The sequence below is a fragment of the Rhinoderma darwinii genome, chromosome 1 (genome assembly GCF_050947455.1).
Source record: "Rhinoderma darwinii isolate aRhiDar2 chromosome 1, aRhiDar2.hap1, whole genome shotgun sequence".
NCBI lineage: Eukaryota > Metazoa > Chordata > Amphibia > Anura > Rhinodermatidae > Rhinoderma > Rhinoderma darwinii.
Window position 1 is genome coordinate 431353212 of NC_134687.1, and position 26177 is coordinate 431379388.

General features: G+C 42.6%; 1 protein-coding gene across 1 annotated transcript in view; it reads left to right on the plus strand.

The window, feature by feature from the left end:
• The window catches only part of SGSM1 (small G protein signaling modulator 1), a 280772-nt gene extending 255405 nt beyond the window's left edge, over positions 1 to 25367 (plus strand). Inside the window, exons 19-25 of the mRNA XM_075853710.1 lie at positions 3466 to 4062; positions 6483 to 6607; positions 10631 to 10713; positions 12456 to 12565; positions 21411 to 21507; positions 22136 to 22303; positions 25030 to 25367. Of these exons, the coding sequence (XP_075709825.1) occupies positions 3466 to 4062; positions 6483 to 6607; positions 10631 to 10713; positions 12456 to 12565; positions 21411 to 21507; positions 22136 to 22303; positions 25030 to 25118 (1269 nt within the window). The 3' untranslated portion in view covers positions 25119 to 25367. The remainder of the gene's footprint in view (positions 1 to 3465; positions 4063 to 6482; positions 6608 to 10630; positions 10714 to 12455; positions 12566 to 21410; positions 21508 to 22135; positions 22304 to 25029) is intronic.
• The last annotated feature ends 810 nt before the right edge of the window (positions 25368 to 26177 follow it).

Sequence of the window (26177 nt, forward strand, 5' to 3'; positions counted from 1 at the left end):
CTGCAATGTAGATTACAGTAACGTTTTTATTTTTAAAAAACGAGCATTTTTGGCCAAGTTATGGCCATTTTTGTATTTATGCAAATGAGGCTTGCAAAAGTCCAAGTGGGTGTGTTTAAAAGTAAAAGTCCAAGTGGGCGTGTATTATGTGCGTACATCGGGGCGTTTTTAATACTTTCACTAGCTGGGCGCTCTGAAGAGAAGTAACATCCTCTTCTCTTCAGAACGCCCAGCTTCTGACAGTGCAGTTCTGTGACGTCACTCACAGGTCCTGCATCGTGACGGCCACATCGGCACCAGAGGCTACAGCTGATTCTGCAGCAGCATCAGCGTTTGCAGGTAAGATCGACTTACCTGCAAACGCTGATGCTGCTGCAGAATCAACTGTAGCCTCTGGTGCCGATGTGGCCGTCACGATGCAGGACCTGTGAGTGACGTCACTCTGGGCGTTACTTCTCTTCAGAGCGCCCAGCTAGTGAAAGTATTAAAAACGCCCCGATGTACGCACACAATACACGCCCACTTGGACTTTTACTTTTAAACACACCCACTAGGACTTTTCGAAGCCTCATTTGCATAACTACAAAAATGGTCATAACTTGGCCAAAAATGCTCGTTTTTTAAAAATAAAAACGTTACTGTAATCTACATTGCAGCGCCGATCTGCTGCAATAGCAGATAGGGGTTGCAAAATCTGGTGACAGAGCCTCTTTAATGAAAATCCAAAATTTAGTGTCTCAGAAAATAAGAATATTATATAAGCCCAGTTTCAAAAATTATTTTTAATACCGAAATGTAGGCCTACTGAAAAGTATGTACAGTATATGCACTCAATACTTGGTCGGGGCTCATTTTGCATGAATTACTGCATCAATGCGGCGTGGCATGGAGGCGATCAGCCTGTGGCACTGCTGAGATGTTATGGAAGCCCAGGTTACTTTGATAGCGGCCTTCAGCTCATCTGAATTGTTGGGTCTGGTGTCTCATCTTCCTCTTGATAATACCCCATAGATTCTCTATGGGGTTTAGGTCAGGCGAGTTTGCTGGCCAATCAAGCACAGTGATACTGTGGTTATTAAAACAGGTATTGGTACTTTTGGCAGTGTGGGCAGGTGCCAAGTCTCTGCTGGAAAAGGAAATCAGCATCTCCATAAAGCTTGTCAGCAGAGGGAGGCATGAAATGCTCGAAAATTTCCTGGTAGGCGTTGACTCTGGACTTGCTGTAACACAGTGGACCAACACCAGCAGATGACATGGCTCCCCAAGCCATCACTGACTGTGGAAAATTCTCACCTAACTGCAAGCAACTTGGATTGAGAGCTTCTCCACACTTCGTCCAGACTCTGGGACCTTGATTTCCAAATGAAATGCAAATTTACTATCCTCTGAAAACAGGACTTTGGACCACTGAGCAACAGTGTTGGTCCACCGTGTTATATCAAGTCCAGAGTCAATGGAGCCGTCTACCATATTAGAGCACTTCATGCTTCCCTCTGCTGACAAGCTTTATGGAGATGCTGATTTCATGTTCCAGCAGGACTTGGCACCTGCCCACACTGCCAAAAGTACCAATACCTGGTTTACTAACCACAGTATCACTGCGCTTGATTGGCCAGCAAACTCGCCTGACCTAAACCCCATAGAGAATCTATGGGGTATTGTCAAGAGGAAGATGAGAGACAACAGACCCAACAATGCAGACAAGCTGAGGGCGCTATCAAAGCAACCTGGGCTTCCATAACACCTCAGCAGTGCCACAGGCTGATCGCCTCCGTGCCATGCCGCATTGATGCAGTAATTCATGCAAAAGGAGCCCCGACCAAGTATTGAATGCATATACTGTACATACTTTTCAGTAGGCCAACATTTCGGTATTAAAGGGAACCTGTCACCAGCATTTAACCTATTAGACCAGCAATACCAGGTGGTAGTGGGTGAAAAATCATTTCTATATAACCTATAATTATCTTCTTAGTCGGCTCTGTACCTTTAGTATTCAGTTTTTTAGTGTTCCCCCACCGTATGCTAATGAGCATAAAGGAGTCATATCTTCGTTTGAAAAGACTCAAATCTTCATTTGAAAAGAGTCATATCTTCATTGCTCAAGTCTTTCTGAGTTTACCCCTCCTTCTTACTTTTGATTGACAGCTCCACGTCTTCACCCAGCACACAAAATCCCGTGTTTGTTCATTGATGTCCTCTTCTGGTGTGTGCGTACAACGGGACACCGTATTATTACGATAAAAGGCGCAAAATGTTTGCAGACCATTATTTACAGTCGGAGGAGGAGTTTAGGAGAGCGGATAACGGCAATCAACTTTTAATAGCAGCGGCCAGTGAGGGATAAGTGAAGTTCAATGGGTGAAATTCTGGTGACCGGTTCCCTTTAAAAATCATTTTTGAAATTGGGCTTACATAATAATCTAATTTTCTGAGACACAAAATTTTGGGTTTTCATTAACTGTTAGCCATAATTATCAACATTAAAATAAAAAAAAATCTGGAAATAGATCACTCTGTGTGTAATCAATTTATAGAATATACGAGTTTCCACTTTTTGAATTGGATTGCTTAAATAAATTAACTTTTTAATGATATTCTAATTCATTGAGAAGGACTAGTAGTCAAAATATGCTTGCCCACTATTTCTGATGTGCTTGTAGTGTATGCTGCAAATTATTTTGGATTTGCATTAATCACATTTTGATACAGATCACTTTAAGAGCCACTTCTATTTTATATTTTTTGAAGTTCCTTAAAGCAAAAAAAAAAGGATATTGATAGTTGTAGAGTGAAATGGCCATGCACTCGTCTACACATCAGGAAATATCCCTAAAATGTGCTTAATCCGCTCCTGTATACTAAATAAGAACAAATAATTTGCTGTACAAGAACAATCTTGTATTTGCTTTGCTTGTCGGTTGGGTGGCAACATAATAAATTCCAAATAATACTCTCCACCCAACTCCTCACATGGTTATGCACTACATTGTGCAAATGCCACTGTCTAGCTTCACCTAAGCACTTCGACAGAAATACAGCCATACTGTATCATGATACCCAGTGTGTGTATTGACTTTCATAGGCCATACACACACATTTTCAATTTACTTCACTCTCCAGGAAGTTGCAAGTGTGCTAGATGTCCGGACACTACTTGTGGTGAATTATTGGGGAATAGGTAGATGTAACAATGTTTAGCAGCCTGGTCAGTCTTGCGGGGAAAAAAATTGCCTGTGTATTACGCATTTTCCATCCTTATTTCTTAGAACAAATTCTCCCTGGCCCAAAAGCTATAACATTTGTGTACTGTTTATGGAACAGTGGTATGTATATATTGCAAAATTGTAATTGAATACTATATTTTTTTAAAGTATGGATCCCTGCTGTTTGTTTGCATGTAGACCTGTAAGTAACATAAGATCCCATACAGGAGCTTAACACAGCACCATCTTCACTGTGCAGGTTTTTGAATCTGTAGAAGAAGCTGATCAAACAGACACTAGAAGTGAGGACAGTAAACCCCCAAAAATACCCAATGGAACAGTACTTAATGGGACTTGCTCTCCAGATTCAGGACACCCATCCTCCAGGAACTTCTCAATCACGTCTGGGTATTCAGACCATAGTTTTAGCACAGATGACAATGCCTCAATAGAGACTAGTAAAAATTCACTTTACCTTCATATGAAGCCAGGATCAGCAAGTGGAAAGAAACAGAGCGGCCTGGACAGTACTTTAGATAACAAGAAGGTAGAAGAGGAACTTGCCGTTCCGGACAGCATGGACACAGAAGCAACAGCCAATGAAAGTTTGGATGACTTTTTATCAATTACTGAAAGCACTGAGGACATCTTGCCTGACAAGGACACAACAGTGCTTTCTGTAGTGGAAGCTTGGCCAGATAGTGAAGCTGAGAAGGAGAGTCTGGTGGGGAGTGAAGACAACTTATCTGAAGAGCCAGAGATGGAGAGTCTTTATCCACAACTTGATTCATTGGTTGTCATTGATGCAACTATGGCTGAAGTATCTCCAGTCTCTTCCACTGGAGTGACATATTCTGTAAGTATTGTGTAGAATTATAATAGCATGTCATTTATGTTGACCCATTTGTATTTATTCGATAAACACTGAGACTGGTGATGAAAATGGTATCAACAGTCCCAGTTCAGTCAGAAGACCAGCTTCATTTTAACATTTAGAAGGAAAATTACATTTCAGTCAAGAGTTTCCCATGTGCTCTATTGAAGAATTACATGTGGCGGTCTCATACCTGTTTGTTTTCATGCTTCTTCTATAACTGTATTACAGGTCCTTTTAATGCTGCATCCATTGCATAGCAACAGGCTAAATCAGACTTCAATGTCTTCGCTAAAGCTCTTGTCACTGGTCCAAACACATGGGCATTTCCTTTTCCTGGAGTGTATCGTCATTGCATGCTGTGTACAGCTTCAGACCCTCTCTGTTAGGCTGGATTAACACACAGCGTATTTTTAGGTTACTTTAGGGGTTTTTTCTTCAGCCTTTTTGTTTTTTAGGTTACCAGATTTTTCGACGTCTATAATGAATTATTGAAATGGCTACATACAAAGCGCTTTGGTTTGTGGAGTTTTTGTGGCATTTTTGGGTTTGGTGGCATTATTTTCAAAACGCAGCCTGCTATTGGTATGGTTTTTTGTTTTTTTTCTGTTATAGTGACTATTGTCATTGATAGGGCTGTGCTGGGTCTAGTTAGACCCAGCAGCAGCCTCTCTCTACTGGCATTCCGGCGATCAAGTGACCAGTCACATGATCACCAGGACCAAAAACTGCTGCTGCCTCTAGTCTATACACAGCGCTCACTGAGCACTATGTATGTCAGTACAGAAAAGAAAAAAGCAGTATAAATGCCTCTGTCTTTTCTTCAGGGTACCTGGCAGTCTCCGACTGCCGGTCACCCGTCATTCAGCTGCTCGTGCAGCAATCTTAAACCCGCGCCGTATATATACAGTGGGCGGTCTTTAACCGGCTATTGACAGGAAACCTGTCAGCGGTTTTGAGTACTCAAAACTGCTGACAGTGCTACATACATGGTGGGTAGTGCAGTGTAATGATACCTTTGTTGTTGGTCATGCAAGTTGCATGACCGAAGAAAAGTCTGTTTCGAAGTTACCGGCGCTGCGGTCACAAGTGCCACAGAGGCCTTTTTATGTTCAGTGCTCCAGGCTCTCTGCACTGAACGCTGTCAGCATTTCTCCTCTGTTTTGAGGGTCTGGTGTCCAATAAGGAGACCGCTAGAGCAGTCACTCAAAGCAAAAAGTGGCATTTGTAACGGCTGAGCTGGCGACTTCAAATTGGAGATTTCTCTGTTATGCAACATGCATGACCGATAACATAAGTATGGTTACAATAAACTCCCCAACCTGTTTATAGCACTGTCAGCAGTTTTGAGTCCTCAAAACTGCTGACAGGTTCCCTAAAAATGCAAGCCAGAAAAATCACTATTAGTGTTCTCCAGAATATACTTTTAAATAAAAATATGCATGATTTTTTTTGCCAGGCAGGATCGGCAGTGGCATACCTTTTCATGGTCGGCTCCGCACTGAATTACTTCTCCTGCTTCCCGGCACACATTCTCAGTGTCTTCCTGCAGCCACTAAATGGAGACTGTAGGCCGGATTCGGGAGGTGGAAACGTCTGCTGCGGGAGCTCTGCACGCTACTCATTTTTTTTATGCAGTTTTCCAGTTTGTGACGTGGGCTAATCCATGATTGGAAATCCACCGCATTTTCCTTTGAGACCTGCGTCAATAAGTGACATGTCATTTATTGATGCAGATTTAAAATAGAATTTAGAATTGAAAGCAATATGTGGCGAATTCCACACAGATTTCAGTTCGGAATATGCGCCAAAATCTGCATGGAAAACCTCAGTGTGAACAATGCCTTACAGCATTCATTGAGTTCAATGGTATGTGTATAAATCCATAGGCACTGCGCTCCTTCTAGTGGTGGCTGCAGGCTGCCAGAGTTTTTATAATTTACAGTGTAAAGGGATGACGGGACATTTTTCCACTGGGGAGATTTTTATGTATGCCAGTTTTCTGTCATAAATACTTGAAGAATATGACGTTTGAAATGAACGCCATATTTATGAAGCCCCTGCACCACTTTTTCTGACATGTGCATTTCTGTGGGAAAGAGTGGGCCAGGATTCAGCTGTTTGTTCACAATCTGACACTTTTCTTATTAGAAGTCCAACCTGGCGCTGTTTTTACCCCGCACCACAGACTTGTTAAACTCTCAGTGGGAGTGGGACCCAATCTTAATTTTGCTATGGGGCACTACGATTTCTGTGTATTTCTTGTACCACACGACTATCCGTAAGTGTACACAGGCTTTTTTGTAGAACATGTGTTTTTTGACTGACCGCATTAACTACATTGATACCTTTTAATTATTTTGCTAACATAATTATATTTCCCTGTTTCTAAAACTATATAGCAAGAAATACTGGATATGTACACTATTAACTTGCACCGTATTGAGAAGGATGTTCAGAGGTGTGATCGTAACTATTGGTATTTCACACCCGTCAATTTGGAAAAGCTTCGAAATGTCATGTGCAGGTAACAGCCATCACAACGTCATAACGTCTATGGTCATTTTACAATTCTAATTCCATATTCTCCATTCCAAGTAGGAATTTGGATTTGTGAACTAACTTTTTCAAATGCCTACCTGCCAGTACACCAGTTTAGCTTCACCTTGATCTAAAGCGCTAAAGTTTGTCGTTTTATATTATTAAAAAATAATGATAATTGTTGACAGCTTGCATCTCTATTTTGCTATCCACATTCTAAATTTGTTCAATACAGGGTCCCTGATCAATGCTTAGATTTGAGGTTTTATTATACTAGCATTTACATGTCTTACTCTTGCAAAATATGTTTAACCCCTTAAGGATGCATCCTAGTTTGGGGTCTTAAGGCTCAGAGTCCATTTGTTAAATCTGACATGTCACTTTATGTGGTAATAATGCTGGAATACTTATACCTATCCAAGCGATTCTGAGATTGTTTTCTCGTGATACATTGGACTTTATGTTAGTGGTAAAATTTGGTCGATTATATTCAGTGGTTATTTGTGAAAAATAGCAAAATTTTGCGAAAATTTGGAAAAATTTTCAATTTTCTGATTTTTAATGTATCTGCTTGTAAGATAGATAGCAATACCACACAAAATAATTACTAGTTCACATTTCCTAAATGTCTACTATATGCTGGCATCATTTTTTGAACATTCTTTTATTTTTCTAGAACGTTATAAGCAGCTATTTCTCATATTTTGAAGAAAATTTCAAAAACCTTTTTATTTTTTAGGTACCAGTTCAGCTTTGAAGTGGTTTTGAGGTGCCTATATATTAGAAACCCCAATACAACTCCCCATTTTAAAAACGAAACCCCTCAAAGTATCCAAAACAGAATTTAGAAAGTTTCTTATCCCTTTACGCGTTTCACAGGAATTTAAAGCAAAGTAGAGGTGAAGTTGATCAATTTTATTTCTTTGTAGAAAATCCTTTTTTATTCATTTTTTTTTTCTGTAAAACAGAAGCTTTTACCAGAGAAACGCAACTCCATATTTATTGCCCAGATTCTGCAGTTTTTAGAAATATCCCACGTGTGGCCCTAGTGTGGTGATGGACTGAAACACAGGATACAGAAGCAAACGAGCAACGGGTGGATTTTGGGGCCTCCTTTTTATTAGAATATATTTTAGGCACCATGTCAGGTTTGAAAAAGTCTTGTGGTGCCAAAACAAGTGGAAACCCCCCAAAAGTTATCTCATTTGGCAAACTACACCCCTCAAGGAATTTATCAAGGGGTATAGTGAGCATTTTGACCCCACAGGTTTTATACTGCATTTTGTGGAATTAGGCTGTAAAATGGGAAAATCACATATTTTTCGGATAAAACGTGCCAACTTTTAATTTTTACAAGGAATAAAGAAGAAAAAGCACCCCAACATTTAAAAAGCAATTTCTCCCAATTACGGCAATACCTCATATGTTGTCATAAACTGCTGGTTGGACAAATGGCAGGGCTCAGAAAGGCAGGAGCGCTATTTGGCAAGTAGATTTGTCTGGATTGGTTTCTGGGCTCCATGTCGCTTTGCAGAGCTTCTGAGGTACCAGTAAAGGGGAAACCCCTTAAAAGTGTCCCCATTTTGGAATCTAGACCCCTTGAGGAAGTCATTGTAGTTTTCATGGGGTGCATGCGACTTTTTGATCAGTTTTTACTCTATTTTTTATGAGGCGTAATAACTAAAAAACAGCAATTCTACTATTCTTTTTTTATTCCTTTTTTTTACAGGGTTCACCATGATCTATAAATGACATTTACTTTATTCTGCGTGGCGATACGATTATGGCGATACTATATGTTTATAGTTTTTTATGTCTTATGGCGTTTGCACAATAAAATACTTTTTTTTTTTTTTTAATAATTCGCTTTTTGGGTTGCCATATTCTAAGAGCCATAACTTGTTTATTTTTCCATCAAGAAAGCAGTGTGAGGGCTTGTTTTTTGTGTAACAAACTGTACTTTCGATCAGTACCATTTTAGGGGACATGCAATGTTTTGATATTTTGATTAAATTTTTGGGTCACTTCACCTCCCCAAAAATTTTATAAAAAGATCAAAACGTTGCATGTACCCTAAAATGGTACTGATCGAAACTGCAGTTTGTTACGCAAAAAACAAGCCCTCACACGGCTTTTTTTTTTGGGATGTAAAGTGACCAAAAAATTTTGGTATGGTTTATTATTCTTTTCTTTTACAGCGTTCACTGCGTGGAATAAATAACTAAATACTTTTGCTGGTCAGGCCGTTATGGACGTGCCAATCCACAATTATGTATAATTTTTTTTATTTTTTTTCATTTATTTTTTTAATAATAAAGGACTGATAACGGAAAAAGGGGGAATTTTACTTTTATTACGTTAAAACTTTTATTTTTTATTTTTATGCAAATTCAAACGTTTTGTTTTTTTTGTCCCACTAGGGGACTTGAATGCGTGGTGGCCTGATCGCTATTCTAATACACTGAACTTCATGCGTAGTGCAGTGTATTAGAGCTGTCCCTGACAGCAAGCATAGTGGGTCCTGCCTTTGTCAGGACCCACTAGGCTTCCAAAGATGGCATAACCGGAGGCCATTGTTAGATAGCAACCATCGGCGCCCACAATAACGTCGTGGGACGTCAATGGTGTTTTAACCCCTTAGAAGCCGCAATTGCTATTGAGCACTGCTTCTAAAGGGTTAATCGGCGGGGACCACCACAATCGGTCCCTGGGGAAGGAGCTGCGGCAACTGCAGTACGTGACCGCAGTTGTCACAGCTCATAAATGTGACGGGAGGGGGACGGAATGGCAGTTATTCCCAGGACGTACTATTAGGTCACTGAGCATGAGTTATGCGTTCAGCATGACCTAATAATACGTCCTGGACCGGGAAGGGGTTAAGCCAACCATTTTGTAAAAAAAAAAAAAATTACGTTTAACATAGTAAAGGCCTGTTCACATCTGCGTTCGGTTTTCCATTTTTCTGTTCAGTCAGGGGAGCAGAATAATGAAAATACTGGAAGCGATGGTTCCGTTGAACTATTGAGACCATTGACTTCAATGGCTACCATGAGGGTGTCTCTTAAAGAGGCTCTGTCACCAGATTTTGCAACCCCTATCTGCTATTGCAGCAGATCGGCGCTGCAATGTAGATTGCAGTAACATTTTTATTTTTAAAAAACGAGCATTTTTGGCCAAGTTATGACCATTTTTGTATTTATGCAAATGAGGCTTGCAAAAGTACAACTGGGCGTGTTTAAAGTAAAAGTACAACTGGGCGTGTATTATGTGCGTACATCGGGGCGTTTTTACTACTTTTACTAGCTGGGCGTTCTGACGAGAAGCATCATCCACTTCTCTTCAGAACGCCCAGCTTCTGGCAGATCACGCTGTGACGTCACTTCCCCAGGTCCTGCATCGTGTCAGACGAGCGAGGACACATCGGCACCAGAGGCTACAGTTGATTCTGCAGCAGCATCAGCATTTGCAGGTAAGTAGCTACATCGACTTACCTGCAAACGCTGATGCTGCTGCAGAATCAACTGTAGCCTCTGGTGCCGATGTGTCCTCGCTCGTCCGACACGATGCAGGACCTGGGGCAGGAAGTGAGTGACGACACAGCATGATCTCTCGAGAACACGGCTGTGTCTGCACTGCCAGAAGCTGGGATGATACTTCTCGTCAGAACGCCCAGCTAGTAAAAGTAGTAAAAACGCCCAGATGTACGCACATAATACACGCCCAGTTGTACTTTTACTTTTAAACACGCCCAGTTGTACTTTTGCAAGCCTCATTTGCATAAATACAAAAATGGTCATAACTTGGCCAAAAATGCTCGTTTTTTAAAAATAAAAACGTTACTGTAATTACATTGCAGCGCCTATCTGCTGCAATAGGAGATAGGGGTTGCAAAATCTGGTGACAGAGCCTCTTTAACGGAGCCTTTAATGCAGATGTGAATAGGGCCCTATCACCATTTTCTGCAGTATTTTTGTATTACTGATTCTAACGTTATGTATATATTTTTCAGCTACGTGTGGCAGCACATTGAGATTGGATATGTACAAGGAATGTGTGATCTGCTGGCTCCTCTATTGGTTACACTCGATGATGGTATGACGTCTTTATAAAGTTAATGTTTATAGTTGTTATCTGTAATGGGTTCTGTTATCTGTGGGTCAAGATAATATGCAATGGCCCTCATACATAAAAGATGTTCTAAGAACAAGTATCCTTGTTGCCTATAGCAACCAATTAATCAGATTCCAGATTTTTCTGTTCTTCCGCTCTGTGTTGCGGCAAAAGCAGGTGAATTCCGACCATGACCTAGGAAACGGCGTAGCTCACTGAGCTATTCTGTTTCCGTAAGTCCCATAGAACTGAATAGTAGTTACAGAAACAGTGTAGCTTGCATGCTATGTTGCTTCCGTAACTGCCATTCACTACTATGGGAGTTACGGGAACAGCGTAGCACAGCAATCTACACTGTTTTTGTTACTCCCGACCATATAGTCAGGAAGTGGCCGGGGAGGCAGAGGGAGCAGAAAAAGGTGGAACGGGGTTTAGGGGGCCCCGTTCTAGAGATAGGTGTGGGTCCCAGAGGTGGGACCCGCATCTATCTGACATTTATGACATATACTGTGGATATGTCATAAATGTCTCTCATGGGAAAACCCCTTTAATTTTCCCAGGGCAGGTTTGAAAATTACAAGTCAGAACACGGACACTATTCTTGCTTTTTTTCTGGTTGTTTTGCATGCACAGCATTTTTAAGATCTACCCACAGATCTGGGGAATCATTTTTTAATCAAATTTGGTTGTCCTATTAAGATAGACTATGAAATATAGACTTAGCAAAATTAGGTAATTCCTGGATAACAATATAGCGTCCTTAAAAAAAAGTTAATAAGGCGCCAGGTTTTGCCGGAATCAATAGCGCAGTCGACTGCGCTATTAATTCCGTCCGAAACAACGGAACCATGTCACAACGGTGACAGACGGAAACCATTAGCTAGGTTTCTGTCACCATTGAGTTCAATGGTGAGGGAAACAGAAGCTGTGGTTTACGTTTGCCTTTCCGTTTGCAGTGTCCCATATTGTGCCATGAGAGATTGAAACAGAGCAAAGATTTAGAACGACATCTCAATCTGCTCGCAAAACTGAAGAGACTTTTGTAGCAGATTATGAAGGCACATCTAAAATTACTTTACAGGTCTTTAAAAATATTTATTCCTACAACGCGTTTCAACCCCTTTATCAGGCATATCTTCCTTATGAAGGTATTGGTACAACCCTGAAATATTTGCAGAAATATATTAATAAAGACATGTAAAATAATTGTAGCTGTGGCCTTTAAAAACCGGATCTGCCGCAAAAGTCTCTTCAGTCCATCACTCCTTGTTTGGAGTTACTTATTCCAAAAACCATGATTGCTCCCTGCTTGATGTTCAGCTACTCTAGGGACTCCATTGGAGATGCAGACTAATACATTCTAATAAGCCTGCAAAATTTTGGTACTTTTAGGACATCCCAAAATTTTGATCATTTTTACTCCTGACAATGCTAATCTCATATTACCTAACAGATTTACATTATGGAGTGCATATGTTTTTTATGTCTGTCCAGTGCCAACTTTTTTTTCCTTTTTAAGGTAATCTTGGTATCTCTCACTGAATAACAGCCTATTGTGTTTGTAATGATCTTCTCTATTTTTGGGTGCACTTAAAAATTGTGTTGTTACCAATTTAGCAATTTGATTCTTATGAATGCGTTAACATGCAAAAAAAAAAAAAATTAATTGAGCATTTCTGTTGTTTTTGGATAAAAATGGGCATCTTTGAATATCTTCCCCACAGAGGCTCTGGCATTCAGCTGCTTTTCAGAGCTTATGAAGAGGATGAACCAGAACTTTCCCCATGGTGGTGCTATGGATACGCACTTTGCCAACATGAGGTCTCTTATACAGGTAAACTGAAGCTATTATGTGAAATCTCATAGGAAGAGTAAATTATATAACTATGTAACTGGCTGAAAGTGGGGTACGACATTACCCCGTGGAACATTTTTTTACTAGGATTGTTAGTAATGCCTAAACCTGGTTTGAAAAATTATTTTATTACACAAAAATCTCCCTGTGCTTTCCTCTTCTGTTCTATTGTTAAAGATTCAGTTCAGCCTTTTGTTTGTTTTACCTGTTAAACCTGTTTCTTTCTTCTTTCTGTTTTACAACAAGAAACAGCTGCCATTGAAGCACTCATAGGAGTCGCCTCACAACTTTACCAGACTCATGAATGTCAAAGTGATACAGCTGTCCACTTAATACAATTTAGTAATAGTTTTCTTAAAGGGAACCAGTCACTAGGTTTGGAGTCACTAAACTACCATCATGTCGTTAATCAGCTGGGGTTTAGTGTTCCAAACCTGTCCACATCTAAACTGGATGTTTAGGCAATAGCTAGTGACTTGTCATTTATTTCACTGAGAGGAGTCTGGAGGTATCAGGCGCATGCCTCTACAACAAGGGACTTAACTCTCTCTTAGGGCCTAGGCATCCAAAATGTATCCAGGATAGATAGGAACCAGCTTTGTTCTATAATAATTAAAAATGGCCTTGGGGGCGTGGCCTAGCGGTGAATGTGAGAGGACGTGTGTGACCGGAGCTCCTGCTATATTCATCCTATAAGGTCCATATATCCCGTAAAATTCGGGGAAAACAGCTTCCCCAGGGTCCTACCAGAGTCTAGAGGTGGAGGAACACGAGTGCCCGTCCATAATGACGCGCTCAAAGAAACAGAAGTCGCCGCCAGCGAGTCCCGGGTCCCGCGCTCAAGATGGCGCCGAGGAGAAGGAGGGCCGCAATAGAGGCCTCCAGCAGGAAGTAGTGGAGAAGCTGGAGAGGTTCGCCCGCACGCCGAGAGCAGGGGGGGCGGCTGCACAGCAGCGAAAGTCGGCTGGAGATCAGGCAGCTGGAGGCTCATCTTATGGATCCAGGTACTCTCCTTTGGCGGGGGACATGAGAAGTGAGGAGGAGGAGGAGGAGGAGATGAGTGGCGCCATGCAGGATCAGCCAGGTGCTGGAGGGAAAAGTGGAGCAAGGAAGGAGGAACCCTCCTTAAAGGACATTTTGGCAGCGGTGAAGCAAAATTCTATGGTCCTTAATACCTTAGCAAGCCAGATGGGTGGATTGAAGGAGGACATTTTGCTGCTCAGGAACGATCTGCAAAAAGTAGCGGAACGCACCACTGCCGTGGAGGGGAGAGTCTCAGACATGGAGGATGCGATTCCTCACATAAAGCAGGATGTACAAGCACACTCGCAGGCAGTGGCGACATTGCTGGCAAAGACAGACGACATGGAAAATCGGCTGAGACGGAATAACGTTCGCCTAGTGGGGGTTCCAGAAAGAGTGGAGGGAGCGAATCCGGATGATTTCTTTGAAAAGTGGCTGATAGACACATTTGGCAGAGAGGAATTGACCCCTTTATTTGCGGTGGAGAGAGCGCACAGGGTGCCGACCAGACCCGGCCCTCCGGGAAGGCCGCCGAGACCGGTGCTGATAAAGATTTTACATTACAAAGATAGAGACAAGATCCTGAGGAAAGCTAGAGAACGTCAAGACATCTCCTTTAATGGGGTGAAAGTGTCCTTTTTCCCGGATTTCTCTATGGAAGTACAACGGAAAAGATCACAGTTTATGGATATAAAGAGACGCCTAAGGGCGTTACAAGTGCAATATTCAATGATGTATCCTGCCCGCCTGAGAGTGGTGGCGTTGGGCACAACTTCCTTTTTCGAGACACCGAGAGAAGTGGTTAGATGGTTGGATAGCCATGAAAGTCAACTGAGACCGGCAGAGGCAGAGGGACGGCGCTGATCCGGAACAGACCGGCTGACAAAAGGAGGCTGGGGATGCGGGACTGAACCAGGTGTCGTAGAAAATTGCAAGATATGGCATTGAGGGTTCCTGGTCATGTTTGGACTTGGAGTTGGAGGGCATGGTTGCGGTGAACGCGGAAGACCGGAAGAGGAGGAATGTGTTTATGGACATTGAGGGGTACCGATATGTTGAAGGGATGGTTGTTTATTTGCAAGAAAAAGGCAGCGGGAGGGATGGTCAGTTACGCGGGAAACGTGAATAACGAGTTATGGTATTGTTGAATGTACGGTGGGCGGAGTTGACCTGCCGACGCTTGTTATGGGTAATGGCAGACACGTTCTGTCGCCCCAACCCTTGGAAAGGGGTAGGTTTACGGGGGAGGTTACAGGGGGGGGACGGGAGGGAGGGAAAGAGGACCCAGCCGGTCGGATATGTAAAATTACGAGAACAGGATAGGATGTGTTGGGATATGTTGAGGGATGATGGGATCACTTAATTGTTTGTCCTGGAATGTACGGGGCCTGTGGGAAGCCAGAAAACGACAGGCGGTATTTGATTTTATTAGGAAGCAGGAGTCGAGGGTGATAGGACTACAGGAGACACATATGACTAGGGATTCAGTCTCCATGATGCATAGGGCCTGGGTAGGCCATAGTTTTCATTCTTACCATACTACATATTCAAGGGGGGTGAGTCTTCTCATACATAGGGCGGTGCCATTTATATGTCACGACTCCTTCCAGGATGGAGAGGGGCGGTATGTGGGGGTACACTGTACGATGTATCATTGGAATTGTGTGTTGGTGGTGTTGTATGTCCCCCCTCCATTTTCTAGCGGATGTATCAAGAAAGTGGTGGAGGAACTGGCTAGATACCCGGAGGTGCCGTTACTAGTGATGGGGGATTTTAACGCGGTATTGAATACTAATATGGATAAATTCGGCATGACAGGGGGAGGTTTAACAGCGTTTGGCCATCTTGTTGCTGAAATGGGTTGGCGGGACATATGGAGGGATAAACATCCAAATAGCTTTCAGTATTCTTGTGCGTCTTCCACGTATCAGTCTTTATCCAGGATAGACCTAATCTTGTGCTCACCGGCAGCGGTACCCTTTGTAGCCCAGATAGAATATTTGCAAAGAGCGTTATCGGATCATTCTCCTTTGTTAATGAAGGTAGAGACGGAGGGGAGGACAGGGCGGGGGCAAGGGTGATAGATCATAAACAAATTTTAGACCTCATAAAGGAATACTTTAAATTCAACTCGGGAACGGTACCGCAAGAGATACTGTGGGACGCGATGAAGGCGTGGCTGAGAGGGGTGTTCATCCAGCACATTTCGGCAGTAAAAACACGGTCTAGACAATTAGGGGAAGCACTGTTGGAAAGGGTAACAGAGACAGAAAGGCTACATATAGCAGATAACACACCAGACACACTGAAGCATTGGGTGGAGGCGCAGCGGTTGTTAAAACAGCATCAGTTGGAGAGGGCAGATAACAAAAGGATGTTTTTAAAAAGCCAATATTATGAGGAGGGGGAAACCACCGGACGGCTGCTGGCAAGAATGGCGCAGGCTCAGAGGGAGAATAATTACATACACACTATTAAGGGGGAGGGGGGGAAGTCGGAGACGGATACAGGACAGATTTTGAAAGTTTTTCAGCAGTTTTACTCAGATTTGTATTCCTCTAGGGCAGAGCACACACCTCAACAGCTGGAAGAGTATATAGGGGAGATAAACCTTCCCAGGTTGGGAGGGGAGGAGAGAGGGACATTGGAGGAGCCCATATCTCTGGAGGAGCTCCAGGCAGCCATAGGGATACTAGCCAGTGAAAAGGCCCCGCAGTTATTGGCCACTCTTTTGGATAGTTTTGATAGGGGGCGGCTTCCGGAAACAATGTACGAAGCAACTATAGTAGTTCTGCCTAAAGAGGGGAAAGATCCCCAGCTCCCGGGCTCCTATAGACCAGTTTCTCTACTGACGGCGGATATTAAAATCATAGCGAAAGTATTGGCGCTTCGACTAGCTAAGGTAGTGGCTGGGGTGGTACATGGAGATCAGGCCGGCTTTATGCCATCCAAATCGACGGCGGTGAATCTGAGACGGCTGTTCTTGAATTTACAAGTTCTGCCGGATAATCATGGGGGGAGAGCCATTCTGTCCTTAGACGCGGCTAAAGCATTCGATTGCGTGGAATGGAAATATTTGTGGTCAGTTCTGGAGAAAATGGGATTTGGCCCTAATTACATAAAATGGGTAAAGTTGTTATACGTAGCCCCGACAGCAAAGATAAGGGTGAATGGGGTGCTATCGGATCGGTTCGCGCTGGAGCGGGGAACGCTTCAGGGATGTCCATTATCTCCATTGTTGTTCGCGTTGGCGGTGGAACCCTTGGCGTGCGCAGTGAGACAACATGAACATATTCAGGGGTTGAGATATGGGGGGGTGGAGGAACGAATAGCATTATACGCAGACGATATGCTGCTATTCATGGTGGATACCGAGCGCACACTACCGTTAGTGATGGCCCTAATTAAGCGGTTTGGGAAATATTCGGGATTGCTAATTAATTGGTCAAAATCGGCTCTAATGCTCATGGACCCGGGGGTTATCCAGACTGGGGAGGAGGAGGTGGAGATACCGGTGGTCACGGAGTTTAAGTATTTGGGGGTTAGGGTGACGGCGAAAGCACAGGATTATATGTCCCTTAATGTAATGCCACTGTTAACAACGATAAAAGCCAAAGTAGAGGCGTGGAATAAGTTACCGCTATCGGCTCTGGGTAGGACGAATCTGATTAAAATGATCCTTATGCCCCAGGTGCTGTATGTCCTACATAACTCCCCGGTATGGATCCCCAAATATTGGTTCAGGAGGTTGCACAACCTTTTTAGGGACCTAGTATGGAAGAAGGGGGTACCTAGGATTAAACTGGAGAAATTACAACTGCCTAAAGAGGAGGGGGGCCTGGCCATGCCCAATGCTTGGGTGTATTATTTAGCTGCCCAATGTCAGCATTTCTGGGGGTGGGAGCAGGAAGAGACATGAGGGTCCAGTGCGCGCATCCTATCATATCTGGGGGGGGGGGGGAGAACCCGTTGGTAGGACTGGAAGCGCACAGCTATAAACGGATGGCGAGTACCAGACCCACTCTGCTTCTCATACACAAGGTGTGGTGGCAATGCAAGCAATTGCTGGGGATAGGAGAGTGCACTAAATATACACCGCTCTGGAGGAATGCTTATCTGGGGGAATTGGGTAAATTGGAAGGGATGCAGGGGTGGGAGCAGCAAGGCATAATACGATTGAGTCAGTTGTACGAGGGAGGCATACTCAAATCCTTTCAGCAAATAAGGGAGGAGTTTCAGCTGGACTCCCGCATGTTCTATCAGTACCTGCAGATTCGGCACGCTGTGCAGACACAAACGGCCAGTGTAGACATGACAATACATGCCGCGGGGGTGTTGGAACATATTGCAAAAGCAGTAACGTCAAAAGGATTAATTTCATTGGTTTATCGCAGGTTATTGGTGGAACATCTGGGGGATCCTATGGCACCAGTGAAAGCTATATGGGAGAGGGATGTGGGTCCTATTACGACAGACCACTGGGAGGCGGTATTGGCAGCAACATGTACTTTGTCCATTAATGTAGCACAACGAAGATCGCAGTTGTTTCTGATACATAGGGTGTATAGGACCCCGTGGGTGCTGAAACAAATGGGATTAAGAGCAGATGCCAAGTGCCCTAGGTGCCCGGAGGAAAAAGCAGACATCCTCCATATGTTCTGGACATGCGGGAGGTTGGGGATTCTGTGGACGGAAATATTGGAGCTAGTGGGGAGAGTGTTTGAGGTACAGATTCCATGGGATCCTGTGGTAATGCTGCTAGGGTATGTTGGAGATTTGGAGGGGGATAGGATGTCAGGGTTGGCAATCGCTAAAATACTATATCAAGTTAGGAAAGGAATAGCAAAGCACTGGCTGGATGCGGAGCCACCCTCAAAACAAGAAATCATAGGGGCACTTAACTCACAGGTTCTGATGGAATATAGGATATACTCCAAGAGTGGGTCCAAGGTCAAGTTTGAAAAACAATGGGCTAGGTGGATTGATCAATCTGGGTATGCTTCTGCGGAGCTAATGACACTACGGTCACACGTTCAGGTATAGGGCTACTGACGGTGGGGTACACACGGAGAGCAGGCGTAAGATGGGGAATGGAAAAGGGGAAGAGAAGGAGATAGGATTGGAAAAGTGGTATCGAGAAGACCGGCTTGGGGGATACAAGGGGGAGTTGGGGGGAAGGGAATGTTTGGTTGGATATAAATAATTGGGTCTGTGGAAATTTGCTTATACACTGTATGAGAAAGTACAATGACCTGTAAAAATGTGAAGTTTGTTGAATAAAATTGAACTGATTAAAAAAAAAAAAATGGCCTTGGACAGGTGGGAAGGACCTTTTAAAGGGAACCTGTCAACAGCATTGCACCTATTAAACCAGCAATACCTGGTGGAAGTGGGTGAAAATCATTTTTATGTAACCTATAATTCTCTTCTAAGTCGGCTCTGTACCTTTATTATTCCAGTTTTTTAGTGTTGGTGTGCCATATGCTAATGAGCTTAAGAGTCATATCTTCGTTTGAAAAGAGTCATATCTTCATTCCTCAAGCCTTTCCGAGTTAACCCGGCCCCTTACTTTTGATTGACAGCTCCTCATCTTCCCCCAGCACTCATGAAGTCCTACACTTACGCATCGATTTCCTGTTCTGGTGCATGCGCACAACGGGACACCAAAACGGTGCATGCGCAGTAACTAGATTTGAGGCCTGGACAAAGCAGGAAAGGGTGTCAGACCATATATGATAGGCACACGTGCGCTATCTCAGACAAGATTGCAGCATTCAGGGTGGGCCAGTTTTTGGCGGTGGGCGGGCTTAAGAAGAGGAACGAACGAGACTGCCGTATTATTACCATAAAAGGCGCAAAATGTTTACAGACTGTTATTTACGGAGAATGAGTTTAGAAAAGGGGATAATGACAATGAATTTTTGTCAGAAATTTTGACAGCAGCGGCCAGTGAGGGATGAATAGAGTTCAATAGGTGAAATGCTGGTGACAGGTTCCCTTTAAGCAGTTTTTCAGAATTGACCGTACTAAATCCTCCCCTTGTCTATTTTATTGTCTGCCTCATAGATGCGTATAACTCATGAAGACATGCTCTGGTTGAACTTTGTCTATATTAAACTGAAACAACCTCATGGTTTAATAAGTATATGTAATAATATAACTGGAAATTTGCTGATGGCTAGTCCATAGCCCTCGATGGTTAAAAGCTTCTCACTGACTATTTTCTTTATCAGCTTGATATCTATATCAAGATTCTGGGATTCATTACTGTAGGGGTTTCCCTCTTATAGGTCAGGGCAGTTCCCCCATTTCTGTCCTAACCCTATTTGTCTACATTACAAACCCTGCAGTTTCCCTCCGATGACTGGAAAATAGGCAATTAGTGATTCCAGCAGTCCACTCTGGTTTATCCCTGGGCTCCCTGTTGTCGGCTTTTCAGAATCTTTTGCTCCCAGATTCTGCCCCATTCCTTGTGGCATTTCTGATTTACCATTTATTAACTGAACAAATCGATACACACCTAGTTTCTTGGTCTCTTGGCAGAAGCATTGGGGGCATTGGTCAAAGACTGCAGATTTGTGGCCACTAGAAAAAGAATTATAATAACTTGAAAGCTGGTTCTGGTGTCCTGCCTATACGGTACACACTTGTAGCGGCAGTTCACAATATTACAGCCCTCTTCCATTCAAGTGAAAGAGAGAAGGCGGTAATAATCTGAACCACCGCTACAAGTGTTGGCAATTCACAGTACGCGCAGGTAAGGAATGAAGCGGAAGCAGCGCTCGTACGAGCTCCGTGGCCTCTTCAAAACAGTTGATCAGTGGAGGTGCCTGGAGTCGTATCCCCAGCAATCAGGTTTTGATGGCCTATCCTGAGGGTAGTATAAAGGAAGTCAGCAGCACAAACAAACAGATATCACAGAGGAGAAAGGCAAAATATCCCAGCGAGGGATGAGGCACGCAGCACAAATGTCCCAGGTCCAAAGGGACAGCTTGCATAGAGTAAGAATAAGAAAAACTGCAGCACTCGAGTTTCCAAAAAGTGTTGGTCTTTATTGACCAAGCAATAAAACTGCAACGTTTCCATCCCTGTTGCTTGACAAAGCCCCATCATGGGTTGAAACGTTGCAGTTTTATTGCTTGGTGAATAAAGACCAACACCTTTTAGAAACTCGAGTGCTGCAGTTTTTCTTATTCTTACTCTATCCTGAGGGTAGGCCATCAATTTCTTAGGACTGGAAACCCCTTTTAAATATATACAAACCATGTCACATTTGTTTAATGATCTCTAATTATAATTTTTATATCTTGAAATATTCCACAATGGGCAGACACAACAGGCAAGTTTTCTGTAGATTACTTGTCAATTTTGGTCTGTAGACTAGGACACGATCAGCATAGGGCAGGGGATTTAATGACGGCTCTGTTGTAAGGCTGGATTGCAACAATTTACACACAGATAAGGCTCTGTATACATCTCCTCTGTCACTCTCTGGCGGAGTCAGCTGTACTCCATCACTTCCTGGAGACCTTAATAGTCTGACATTTCTCTGTTAATTGTCACCCATTCATTGCATGTGCCATAAAGCACACACACCCTGGTGTACTTTCTATACAGGCAAGAAGTGTGTGCCAATACATTTTCTCTTCTGCATACAAAACAAAAAGTAAAGACATGAGACATCCCCTTTTTACAATGTGTATATTGTTCCAGATTAATGTGTCATATTTAGTTTACAGTTGTTTCTATATAGCTGTACAATATTTAATGTTTTTATTTTAACTCTAATTTCGTTTATTAGATTTTGGATTCCGAGCTTTTTGAACTTATGCATCAAAATGGTGACTATACTCACTTCTACTTCTGTTACCGCTGGTTTCTTCTAGACTTCAAAAGAGGTGAGGAAAGCACAGGAGAAATCAATTCATTAGGCTCGTTTTACATCACCTATAAACACTGTGTCCAGTGTAAGCGCTGGGAAAGCTCCGGGTGCATATGTTAAATGCATCATTAGGGCTCTATTGACTGCGCCAACATACCTTTTTTATTTATTTATTTTTCTGTATAGAATAGCGTTGTAGACTACACTATTCCATACAAAGGCATTCAGTAAAAAAAAAACGTATACTGCATGGTATGCATTTTTCTTTACAATTGGACCCTATGGATGACATAGGCCTATACGGTGGCAGAAATTGGAGCCTTCCGTCCGAGGTATACATTGGGAAATTAACCCGACTTATACCTCCAATTAAATGCTCTGATGTGAAATTAACAAAGCCTTAGATATACAATTGTAAGTACCCACACCAAAGGCTTGCTCTTTTCCCTCTTTGCAATTTTCTACATCTACATACTTCCTTTACTTTGATGTAAGAAAATAAATGGTTAGTTGTACCTCTATAGTAAAGCATTTTACAAAATGTTAAAAACATCCAGTATATTAGCAGAGCCATACAATATTAATGACTAGCAGATCAAAGTAATGTTTGTGGCTGTCTATAATTCTATTTATCTGTTTCACAGAACTAGTGTATGATGATGTATTCTCAGTATGGGAAACCATCTGGGCTGCTAAGCAGATATCATCTTCTCACTTTGTCCTCTTCATTGCCTTGGCATTGGTGGAAGTTTATCGTGATATTATCCTGGAAAATAATATGGACTTTACCGATATAATAAAGTTCTTTAACGGTACGTATAACAAGCAGCAAGAATTGTATTTATAGTGCACAATGTAAACCATCTCAACAGCAGTTTCTGTAGATATTATATGATAATGATGCTATTTAGGTAATATCTAGAGATAAATCAATTGTCAAGGGTGGAGGAGCACATGAATATTTGAGACTAGGACAGCCTTCTTTCAATGAGTGCATTTCTTCATATATGGAATTTTTCATATACCCAAGTTTACATTAGACACCGATGGAGAAGCAGTCGCAGACGAGATCCAGGAGCCGTCACAGATGCTCCTGGATCAAGTGCCATCCTCCTCCCCTATATAGCCCTGTCAGCGGTTTTGAGACCTCAAAACAGCGGACAGATTCCCTTTAAGTCTGTGCTGCGTGAAAGAGTCAACTTCGGTCCCATGTCCTCAATGAGAATAAAGATTAGGACATGGAAATCTCAAAGGATACGCCAGTGTGTAAGTTGTCATGGTCCCCAAATCTTAAAAAGCTTGTCGGGGGTTCCCCCCTTGACATGTAGAAAGCGTTTAAAACCCTTAAAGAGTGACTACACTTTCATTAAACTTTTGATATGTCATAGAGACATTTCTAAAGTTTGGATCGGTGGGGGTTCGGGTGCTGAGACCATTGAGCACCCTGCACCTTCGGCTGAGATCAGCGTTCATCGTCAGGCTAAAGAAGGCTCGGATAAAATGTCTGAGAACAGACTTCAGCTTGACCGGGAGTGCCGCTTCTGCACCTTTGTTTCAGCAACGGTGGGAGTCTCAGCACCCGGAATGCCATTGAGCCAAACTTTTGATGTGACATGTTAACATTATTTTGCAGGTTAGTAAGATTCTGGCGATACCAAATTTGTAAATAGTTTTTTTAATGTTGTATTACTTTTACATAATAAAAATGCTTTGTGTCGCCATATTTTGAGACCTAGAACTTTTTTCTCCGTTTGATGGAGCTGTGAAAGGGTATCAGCTGTATAAAACAGCCGACAGGCGTCCGCTATGGTACGTGTTCAGCCCCTGAGTAACACGACGAATGTCACTAAGAACTTAAAGCAGAACGCCAGTCCCCTGGACTGGAATCCCATTTTACATAGCATTTAACATGTTTAGCGTAGTTCAGCAGGTATAATCTATACAATATATATACCCAATAATATATATATATATATATATATATATATATATATATTGGGTATTACAGCCAATTTTTGGTCATAAGATAACAAAAACCTAATGAGTATACGTCAATAGCATCCAGTGAATACATCGACTGTACATTTGGAGATGGTGCAATATTCGCCTCAAGCGGTGTAGCTATTTGGGGTGTAGAGGTAGTAGTCGTCCCCGGGTCCTGGTTCTGTGATGCCCCTCTGCCACATAGGAATACATCCGTATTATAAATTGTAGATGGGGACCCTTTTTATAGCTTTTGTATTGGGTCCTAGGAGTTTCAAGTTATGTCTCTGATTGGCCTCTATAAACTGGAGGGGATGAGAGGACTGTAAAAAGGGTATACCGTCTTGGTTATTTCCGTATATTGTTTGTGTAATTTTTTAGGACAATTGTTAGTTAAAAACTCTTTATAGGCCGAAAAATATAATAATTATTAGAAAACATTGAATATTTAGATGTAATATCCTTATAGCTTTTAGTAGTTATGTAGAGTACTTAAAGAGAACCTTTCACCTCCCCATACATGTTCAGCTGAGTGCAGCATGTAATGGGCAGGGCTGCACTAACCCTGGGGCACGTTACATTTTTATTCTACCTCCCTCCATTATTTAAATATTGGTGCCGTTATATTTGGCTCCCGATATTTAAATAACACCCTGAAGAGTCAACGGGGCGTGTACTGGCAAGGGGGCGTGTTACTATGGCTGTGGCAGATATGGACAATGCCACAGCAAGAGCAAGGAGAGAGAATTTGCGATTGCAGTCTTTTCACCCGAACTGGCAAGTGGGCGTTTCACTGCTACGGACAGTGTAAGAGCTGTGGAGAGGAGAGCGGGCTCTCATCTCTTCAGCTCTTGTGAAAGATCAGTCTTGTACTTTGTCTGCCGAACTGACAAGGGGGCGTGTCACTGCTACAGACAGTGTAAGAGATGGGGAGAGCTTACACTGTCCGTAGCAGTGACACGCCCCCTTGCCAGTTTGGCAGACAATACAAGACTGATCTTTTGCAAGAGCTGAAGAGATGAGAGCGCGCTCTCCTCTCCACAGCTCTTACACTGTCCGTAGCAGAGACACGCCCCCTTGCCAGTTGGGGTGAAAAGACTGCAATCGCACACTCTCTCTCCTTGCTCTTGCTGTGGCACTGTCCATATCTGATTGGGCAGTGTCACAGCCATAGTAACACGTCCCCTTGCCAGTACACGCCCCGTTGACTGTTCAGGGGGTTATTTAAATATGGGGTGCCAAATATAACGGCACCGATCTCTAAATAACGGAGGGAGGTAGAAAAAAAATGTATAGTTCCCCAGGATTTGTTCAGCCCTCCCCATTACACGCTGCACTCAGCTGCACATGTGTGGGGAGGTGAAAGGTTCTCTTTAAGACAGAATTCGTATTTCCACCAGAATCTGCTTTCTGCATTTATAGAATGGTCTCTTCTTGCAACAGTTTTGTAGAATTTAAGTGACTGACTTTGTACATTATAAACAGAAGCCACAACGCAGATGTGAACAAATGCTAAGCTATTCATCATTACATTTCTCATGTTTTTGTGTTTCAGAGATGGCAGAGAGACACAACATAAAACATATTCTGAAACTTGCCCGGGATCTTGTGTATAAGGTTCAGACACTGATTGAGAACAAGTAAAATGGCCTCCGGAGAGAGAGAAGCACAGCCACATCCACCACAGCATAATAACTCCCACTTGCCATGGAGCCCTGGAAATCATTTGTTCAGCAACGCAATCAAGACCCAACAGAAGTGAAGGGGTTATAACATATCTCAACGGCTGGTTTAGTAATTAAAATAAGTGCCAGAAACTGAAGCCAGTTCTAGTAGCAGAGGAAACCGCTACTGAAAGAATGGGTTTCCTGCATTTTTTCCTTTTTTTTTTTTTTTTTTTTTTTTTTCATTTGGCCTTTTTAGTTTATTGTTAAACCAAAGACCTCAATACAAAGTCTCCTTGCTGATTTCTAGAAACCCTTGATAGAAATAGGTAAGTGTGAATGTGAGCCTTGGTAAAATATAACTTTGATATATATCCGTGTAATTACAAACTACAGATTTCTGAAGGCCATAGTTACCGAACTGTTGAAAAACTACACATTAACACAAAGACAGTAGATTATTTTTCCTATCCAGTAATGTTGCCGTTATGAGTTAAAGAGGCTGTGTCACCACAATATAAGTGGCCTATCTTCTACATAATATTATCAGCGCTGTAATGTAGATTACAGCAGTGTTTTTTATTTAGAAAAACAATCATTTTTGACGGAGTTATGACCTATTTTAGCATTATGCTAATGAGTTTCTTAATGGACAACTGGGCGTGTTTTACTTTTTGACCAAGTGGGCGTTGTGGAGAGAAGTGTATGACGCTGACCAATCAGCGTCATACACTTCTCTCCATTCATTTACACAGCACATAGTGATATAGCTATATCGCTATGTGCAGCCACATACACACACTATAACGTTACTCAAGTGTCCTGACAGTGAATATACATTACCTCCAGCCAGGACGTGATGTCTATTCACAACCCTGACACTTCTGTAACGTCTGTGTGATATTTACAGCAAGGCAAGCGTAATCTCGTTTTAAATGACATGTTACATCCTTGCTGTAAATATCACATAGATGCTACAGAAGTGTCAGGATTGTGAATAGACATCACGTCCTGGTTGGAGGTATATCGCTATGTGCTG